This window comes from Gavialis gangeticus, unplaced genomic scaffold (assembly GCF_001723915.1).
Source record: "Gavialis gangeticus isolate Ggan-Ray unplaced genomic scaffold, GavGan_comp1, whole genome shotgun sequence".
In the NCBI taxonomy this organism is placed as follows: domain Eukaryota; kingdom Metazoa; phylum Chordata; order Crocodylia; family Gavialidae; genus Gavialis; species Gavialis gangeticus.
In genome coordinates this window covers 31663744-31673175 of record NW_017729026.1, presented here as the reverse complement: position 1 = coordinate 31673175, position 9432 = coordinate 31663744, and the positions used below count along the sequence as shown (strand labels likewise).

At 42.1% G+C, this 9432-nt stretch overlaps 1 protein-coding gene across 1 annotated transcript in view; it reads right to left on the bottom strand.

The window, feature by feature from the left end:
• RTN4IP1 (reticulon 4 interacting protein 1) overlaps positions 1-9432 on the bottom strand; it is a 34001-nt gene that overhangs the window by 5741 nt on the left and 18828 nt on the right. The window contains exons 6-8 of the mRNA XM_019520148.1: positions 7838-7974; positions 5568-5751; positions 4152-4244 (exon numbers count right to left, since the gene is read on the bottom strand). Coding sequence (XP_019375693.1) covers positions 4152-4244; positions 5568-5751; positions 7838-7974 — 414 coding nt within the window. The remainder of the gene's footprint in view (positions 1-4151; positions 4245-5567; positions 5752-7837; positions 7975-9432) is intronic.

Genomic DNA, 9432 nt, shown 5'->3' with positions numbered 1-9432 from the left:
AAAAAAAAAAAAAAAAAAAAAAAAAAAAAAAAAAAAATCACAACATGTTTTTACATCTCCACAATGAGTGGTAGTCAGACTATTTTTTTTGATGAGATGGGGTATTTAACAGACAGCCTTTGCTGTCTCTCTCAGTAATCAACACTTTTGGGTTCTGGCCAGCCAATATGGAACGCAAATTGAAGTCAAGGACTGTCTAATGAGAAAGCGTGAAACGCACTAAGTTAAGAAGTGTAGGTGCAAGCTTTCCAATTGACCCTAACAAGGAGGGGTTGCTTTCTAGGTAGGTCTTTACTGCAAGCTTTTACTCAAGTACCGTCCCCTAATAGTCACTCCATCCACACAGAAAAGCCTCTAACGGTTTAATTTTTGATGCTTTCAACCAGTGCTATCTGGCCTCCCTGAGAGACTATGTGAAAACCAAATGCAATCATTCATATGGGTGGTTAACCAATCCCTAACAGCAAAGATGCAGGCCAAATCATCTCCAGCACTAGTGGCTCTCTAGCCCCTTCCCACAATCCTCCCCATGCATGCACAGGACAGCCAAGTTCTTTCCAAGTGAAAGGGGAAAACCAGATAATAAGATACTTTGTTGTGACACTGTTAGACAGGCTTAAGATGCAACAAGTTGCTTATGCTAGCAACGAGTGCTTTTTCACAAAGACAAATGACTTCACAAAAAGCCCAGTATATACTATGTGCCAGCAAAGGCCCATTTTTGCCAATAAAAGCTGCATCTGCGGAAGGACTATGTGCTGGTTTAGCTACCCTGGCAAACCTTTTCTAGTGTATACCTGGCCATACAGACTCTAAGTTGTTTGGGTGTATGGACAGCATTGCTGCTGTGCATGTATAGCACCTATCACAATACCTATGGCCCATGATGGAGGCTCCCAGCTGCTAGCTCCCTACAAATAATTTACAAAGAATAAAAGTAATGAACCCATGTGAGATACAGTCAGTCATGTGAGAAGTGTGTGCATGTTCCTGACTGAAAAGAGCTGAGAAATTTACTTGGTGCAAATCCCCTTTTTCCAAAGATTCTGCCTTTAGGAACTACTCACTATTTTGGAAATGTCTTTTCAAACAGATATTTTATTAACAGATATTTTATTTATTTGTCAGCACACTGTACAGAGGCCCACGGTAAGACTTCTCCAGTATGTTCTCTGCCTAGAGGGGAGATATTTTTAAAAAGTCTGAGAGAATTCTTTTTGGTCACCTTTGAGTAATCCAAGAAGAAAAATCTCTTAAATCAGCTAAGGCACTTTTGTGACTGCTCAAACCTACTTAAAAATCATATGCCAATTTGGCATGCATGTAGCCTATGATTAGGTAGAACAACTGATAGATATGAGTTGTAGGGTTGGAATGTTGTTGTTGCTGTGATACCCATATAGGATTTTGTGTATAAATAAAAAGCATTTGAAAAGATCATCATGTGTGCAGCATGTTATCATCTACTAACTCTCACCAATGAATAGAGATCTGATAGCCAAACGTATTTCATGTTGGGGTATCCGAAAGCTGCAATACACACTGCCATTACATAGTTAAATTAATGCATTTTCCAGTAAACCATCTTGTGAGCATGCCCATGTTGGGGAGGAACAAGAACCCACAGTACATGGTCTCCCTCATGTTGGAAGCTCGCGTTCAGAGGTGCATGGAATGCAGCACCTCATGGTGAGATTGCAATAATTCCAGGACTACACTTTCAGAGGGCAGTTTTCATTTGCACACTTAAAAATTACTTAAGGTGCATATTTTTAAAGGTTTCCACCTCTTTAAATCATTAACCTGAGCAAAGAGAGAAGTAAGAGAATCCTCCAAACAAGCCATGCTTCCCCGCACAAAGCCAGTGACCTGCCCTTCCTCAAGAAGTCTCTTAATGTTCTACCTCACGGTAGACAATTCGTCCCTCCTCTCTGCCCACCAAAAAAAAAGTCTTTGCAAAGTTTACAAGATGATTCAATACAATTTTGAAAGGACTGGGTTAGAGTCACCCAAAAACATATTCAGCCTGCATGCTGAATGAGAATGAAAATCTGACCCAAAAGCCCACCAGCAAATGAAGGATTCTAGTGCCTTCAACAGGCAATGCCCACCTGCAGGGCCAGCCACCCTGCATTTCAGCTTTTAAAATCTTCACTGAGGGCACACACAGCTCCCAGCTGTAACACATGATGCTTCACAGGAAGTGCCAGGAGTTGCAGCTATCCCCAGGACCCAACAGACATTTGCTGTTGGGTCTCAGGGATTGCAAAATGAGGTGCAGTTTAGGAATGGCTGTGTCTTTCCAGCCACTCTTCCTGCCTCCAAGCCCTGGTGCTCTCTTTGGAACGGGAGGGGTTGAAGGGAGAGGTGAGGGCTTGTTTTGAGGGTTACTCGGCCAGAGCTGGAGAGAGGGGCAGATGGACTGGAGCCATCCCCACCTTGGGGGGCTCTCTGGCCCACTCTCCAGCATTGGTTGGGCAAACCCCAGAATGAGTTCCCTCCACTCTCTTTCCTTGCTCCCATTCGGAAGACAGCATGGGGAGCAGAGCTCAGCTGTGTCAGATAAGCCCTACTTCCAGCCGTGTTGACAGATATTAATGAACATATGAGCACATAGTGTGCTGATTTGGAGTGCCTTCATCTGAACACTCATAATGAGGGTTCAGATTGTCACCCGATTGGACCTTTTTAAAGTGCTCTGCAGCCATGCACTTCTGTCAGCCACTTCCAGTAGCTGATCATGCATCAAATTGTTGCGTCTGTCAGAGCCACTGTCAGGTCTGTCAGCACCCCTAGGATAATCCAGTTTCACAAAAAAGTATCAATGATAACTCTGATACAGGACATTTTGTGACAGATGTATCCCTCTCTTTTCCACCTCCCCTTTTCATATTTCTATGCCACTGAACATTGGTTCCCTCTGTCCAAGGGAAGCAGCGTATACTGGCAACACAAATGCACAATATTAAAAGATCTAAGCTAAGTGCATTTTAGTCTCTTCCCACACCTTTAGCACTACAGATGTTCAAACCATTTTATAAAGTAATAACTTACATACTGCTGGTATAATGACTACGTAGATAAATAACCTCTGATATTATGATCTGTTTTTGTAGACACAGAATAAAAGACTAAGCAAACACCTTTATTCTCATGATCATCTTACAACAAAAGGTACATCAGGACATCCATAAATGTATGACGTACATTCTAAATGGCATTAGCATTCACCTGTCCAGATTATTAGACAGGTGAAAGCCAATTAAGCCTTCTCTCTATAGCATAAATAGGTGTTTCCAAACAGACATTCACAGGCATATTCTGCATTTCTGTTTTGAATACAAGGTAAGAACAGAACACAAATGTGCTGCAACCGGCCAGGAAGCTGAACAAATTGTAACCCTGGAAAAAAAATGGTAATTCTGCACCTCATTGAATTAGCATTTATTGAGTATGGCTGCACAAGGACACAGGAGTGAAGCACTTGCTGTGGGTTCTTTTTAAGCTATGACATTTGTGCTTAAAGCAATGAATACAGTGGGCATGTCTATAGTGCTTCTGCAGTACTCCTGAGTGTACTGTGCATCACCGCTCACAGGATCATTGTCTCCCTTGTGCTCAGGAGCAACAGTAGGGACCACTTTCAGGGCAATTGTTTCTGCCTCCTTTCTGGCTTTGGCTCAGTTGGAACAGGAGTGTGTAGGCAGAAGAATGCATTTCAACAGTACACAGGTGCTATGAAGTAAGCCAAACACTATGGGTTAAGGGAAATCTGTGATGCCACAAGCACTGTCATAACACCACAGCCCATCTGCCACCACACCCTCTCTGCAGCAAACTCATCCTCACAATTTCCAGTGGCAAAAGTAGCAGCTACAGTAAATCACTTTACCTGTAACCTCTTAGATGTCATATTTTAAAATTCCTGCAATTAACCATTAACAGTGAGAAACACTCATGTGTAAGCTCTATATACTGGAAAGGGAACTACCTGTGAGAGGAGGATTTTAAAGTAACACTAACATTTTTGTCATGGAAAACCTACTGCAACATTTCATTGCTTACTATTCCATTACACAACATTTTTTAAAATTAAAGCAGCATTTATTTAGGCAATAACACAGAAGGTTAAATGACTGATTCTGACATACCTTTCCTGAATTGACCAGTTCCGCTATTTCATCCAAAAATACGCCACTTGGCGTGAAAAACGCCCATCGATAATGAACTCCTTTACAGAGGTGCTGAAATAGACAGGCATACATATACCAAATTAAAAATATGAACTAAAAAAAACAAGAGAGGGGGCAAAACAAGAGATGAGACTTCAAGGGCTGGAATTATTGGTCATAGTTGATAAAAATGTCATCAAAGCAGATGGTTAGACACACAGACATGGAGGCTGCGTTGCCACAATAGGAACAGAGTGAATTCTGGTGCACAATTGTACAAGTTAATTAGCTGTGAGAACAGACTTTTCTGTACAGCCAGAAATGAGGGGACTTTTTATGCAAACTACAAATTGTGCAAGGTTTTATTGTGCAAGTTTTATGTTCACATATATTAACAAAGGGAACTGAATGAACCGGAGTCCTTCTACTCTAGGCCAATGGTTCAAATCTAGCAGCAGTGATGAATGAAAGTCATTACTACCTGACAATGGGTTGCTAAGGTATACTTGTGGGGTCACATGGCTATGTAGCAGCTGTGCTAGTTTCATATCTATTTTTTGAGGCAATAACCAACATCTGATACTGTCAGCATAGTATAATTAACTCTTATTAAAAACTCAGTGAAATATATTTACTGTATCTTAAAAAAAAAAAGCAGCAGCAGCTGCCTCCTCCTTCCGCCCCAACCCTACAATTAAAGTTTTTTTTAAACCCTGGCAGTTGCTTCAAGGTTAATCTGTGATTGTTCAGTCCCAACTTCATCAACAATGATATCAAGTAGGGACTCTACAGGGCTAAAAACATAACAAAGCAAAAACAGAACAAAACACTCCAAAAACAAACTTATTTTTTCCCATGCTCAGAGTAAGAAGTCACTGAAGAGAGGAATAATCAGGGTGACAACTTTGCCACCTAGACACAGCAGAAGAAAGAGATTAAAGAAGAAATGCCTTGTTGTGGGATTTCCCTCCATGAGGAGTGGTTTAGCCAAAAAAAAACTGCCACGGAGTAATATATCTTGTTAGGATTTCACTCAGCTAAAATCCATGGCAAAAAGTACTTCCCAGTGTCTGGAGCAGGGATTTACTTGCTGCATTTAGTGCTGACAAAACAACAGGACTCAGGAGGAAGTTTACACATAGAAAGCTACAATAAAAAATAAGAACTGTGACTCTCCTATCTCTCTGACCCAGCAGGCAGACAGACGCCAATTCTTCCTTAACTAGCATCACACCTGTGTGTATTTTTTGTTTTGAGAAGGAATAGTGAAGTAAGTCTGAATTTGCCCCACTGAGCATACAGAGACCAAGCAAAGCAGCTGCCCAATTTACCCGTAAACTGGCTGCATCCATGGTCTGTTGCCAAGCATTAAAATATTGCATGTTGTTAACATACCTTCACAGCTTTAGTACTCATAGTGATTCCCGTTTGTAACATGCCATCTGCTACACCAAGTCTATCCATATTCAGTAGAAAGGGCGTTACTAAAGTGACATATGTAGCTCCTGACCACCTCTTGAGGAAATTTAGAGCCCATTTCTCAGTGGATCCACCAACATTATCTAGGATGAAATCAAACCTGGAGACAGGCAAAGGACATGCTTAAAAAAAAAACAAATCACTGTGTTGTTCTGAAAATACAAAGGAAGAGTCTTGTCATTATCTCACTTAATTCAGAGTGCAGCTAGCTCTTGGCAGGGAGTGGTGTAAGCTGAAATTTCCCATCTGCAGATGCTCTGTATTGACATAAATTGCCTACAGCAAAGAAGCAAAGTCCCAAACCTCAAGCTAAATGCTAGTTCACTGGGCCCCAGGCCTACTGAACACAAAGGACATTATGGTTACTACTCATGCACTACAGGCACAACACATAAACTAACAATGTCACTGCACAGTGGCTTAATTGTTTAGGGTATGAACAAATGAACAAATTACTCCAAGTTAAAAGAGAATGAGAAGTTGCCTAAGAGCTGCAGCTAGTTTATATGTTTTAAGCTGCTTACCTTCCACTTATCGTAAAGTTAGGGTAGCACACAGATAGTTACCATGCATCACCTGCTCTGCAGTAAGTCCCTGCTCTCTTTTAAGTCAGTGTAACCTGCTTGTTTTCCCAAGCCTTAATATTAAAGACAGGTTCACATATTCTAGAGCTTCTTGGTTTTTTTCCAGCTAACATTTTACTATAAAACTTAACTATAAAATTATTTGGATTGAAATATAATTATCAAAACATCGATCTGAATAATTCTTTCAAAAAAGAAGCTACAAAAATCCTATCAAGGACAAATTTTGATTCCAAGGAAAATTGTTAAACATAAACGTACATATCTTGCTGCATGTGTTACTTATCTGACATGGCTGTACTGAGTGTCAGGAATGCTGAAGACAAAGATTTCTGTGGGAGGTATCTTGTATTGGACCAAGCAACTCTGTGGTTGGAATAGACTTAAACAAGCTTTCAAATGCAGTGTGTTCTTCAGGTCTGAGGAAACACCAGGTCACAAACAGTTTGCAGGTCTATAAGACTGGAGGAGAAACACTGCCAGGAGCAGCTAACAGACAAGAAAACTGCCAAACAAAGTTTGTCTAAATCTAGTCCAACCAGGCAGTTAAGTCCAATGAATAGAAGATATCACCCACACAAATCCTTGCCTCTCACATACTTTCTGGACCATCACAGCTACAATATCATTCGAACACTATCACAACAGTGAGAAATGCTGAATCTATTCCCACCCATGACATGCTCTTACCACTGGACCAAAAACAATTTACTAACAGTTCCATGCCTCAGTGTCCCCTTCTTGTGGTTTGTGAGATCTCTTTCAGAATTTAGTAAAAACGCCTCAAAATGCTTGAATGGAAACTCATATAACTATGCAAACCACAACCATATCTGTGGTTAAATAGTGAACTCTTTCCCCAAAAATCCATCTTCCCTGTCTTAACCCTACCATGTAGTCTACATTTTTGTTACTTTGCGAACCATATTCAGAGCTAGGTTGGGGAACGTTTGCTTTAGGAATTTGAAGTGTTACAAACAGGGAGGCTGAAAACCCAGAAGACAAGGGAGTCTCATCAGCTAATTAAGATTCAAGTCTCCAAAAGGTATATGGAGCGAAAACTTGTTTGCTTGCTACCACCCATCTTTCAGATTAGTGGTTCTTAATGTTTTTAGATTCAAGGCACCCCTTGACAGACTTGAGGCACCCCTCATTAAACTCAAGGCACTGCTCAAATGCCCATTCCTAGTTCTCACTTATTTTTGACTACTGAAAAATAATGGAGGAATTCTTCTGTTGCAAAGAACTGAGCAAGACCACAACAGGTCTCACTGTTAACACTGTTGATGGTAGCCTTATGTGGAGGTTAGATTATGCCTTGTATGGAATGGTTTGGACAGAGATGATCCTGCTTCAGGCAGGCAATTGGACTAGATTACTTCTGGGAAGTCCCTTGCAGCCCATCTTCTCTATGATTCTATGACAATGGATTCTCCTTTAAAATATCTGTATTTATTTTGTGAATCACATGTGTACCCTTAACAGTGATAATACTGCATGGAATCCCAGGAAACCCTTGAAAGGAGTTCAAGGGACCCCAGGGTGCCACAGCACACTGGCTGAGAATCACTAGTACAGATATCTAACTACAGCAATACCTACAAGGGAAGAAGTTTCAGTTGCTCTTCTGTGTCTCCAGACTTGTAATCAATTACATCATCCGCTCCAAGCTTCGTCACTAGTGATTTGGCATCCCGAGAACAAACTGCTGTTACATGAGCACCCCAGGCCTTCATTAACTAAAAACAGACCAGAAATATAGCATGGTTTAAAAGGGACTCAAACAATGAAACTGCCCAAAAAAGCCAAAATGTCATTTCGTTATTAACAGCTGCCAGAGAGTAGAGGTTGTGGTGTTATAGTGTTACTACTCTACAAGGCGATTTGTTAACATGTGGCTCTGAAGTGGTTGGGAATTTATCAATATGCAGTTTTTTAAAGTTTACTGCTTTGATGCCTCTTATAAACTTCAGATACTGGATTCCTTTCAATGAAAGGCTCTCTAACCAAAGGCTGTCTAACCAAATGACCCATTTTGAAAGGCAGTCACCCAGGTGCTCCAACTTGCTTCCGTGTGCATTTGGCTGACAGCCTGAAAACTGAAAACCTTAGAACATTTTAAATTATTAACTGTCAGTAAAGTACCCTGTGTACAGGACTCAGTGCTTCAAGACTTAGAGGAACAAAAACAAAGCTCTCTAATTTATCAGACATAAATTTAGCAGGTGGTGCCTTGTTAGCTTCTAGTCTATAAAACTGCAGTAACAGAAACAAGTTGTGTTAGTTGTTTAATTTACCTCTGTTGTATAAATTAATCTGACTCTTTCTAAGCCACTTACGGGCTTCTCTGCAATAGCTTCTCTGACATTTACCAACTGAAAATGTGACACAGAAATTTATTATTCAGTTCAATAACAATCAAGGCTAATCAGTAGCAAACTCAAACTTTCCCAGGGAAAATATTTAGCAAACTACTTTCTAGAGGCATACTGGTCCATATTGTTTCAGCACCAATAAAAGGAAAATCAACATTATTGGCAATCGGCTGTTTTTTTGTCTGATATGGCAGATAATGTTGCTGATAAATGCCACGCGCATGCATGCAACTGCAGCATGCACACTGCTAGGAATGCAGCCTGGCAGCTTGTAAAGCCAGTAACTCTGTAGAAGAAAGGGGTGGGGCAGGGGAGGGGGAACAGATCGAGGCCCCCTGCAGTGAGGGAGAAGCAGGGCAGGAGCAGGGGCTACAAAGCTGGGGCGGGGTGGATCACAGGACAGAGCTGCAGGTTGTCTGGGGGGGGCCGTTCCCACCACTGAGACACCCCCAGAAGAGGCATGTGCTTCCCAGATCTGTGCATAGGGCAAGGGCAGGCTGCCACTGCATGGTCAGGGCTGGAGGTTGCGCCAGGCTCTTCCTGGCAGGGGGCATTATGGTGAATTTTGGGGTGGCTGTAGGCCCCCCCCATATCCCCTCTTCCAGCGCCACCATCACCTGCCCTGCCCCAAGCACAGCCTGGGCCCAGCCCCCCCCACCAGGAACAGTTCAGCACAGCCTCCGGCCCCAAACACATGGCAGCACCCACCCTTGCCCCATACACAGATACAGGGAACACATGCCCCCCCATGCCTTCCCCGGGAGTGCAATGAGTGGCAGGAGCTGCCCCCCCTCTCCCCGCACCCCCAGAGAAGCTCCAGCT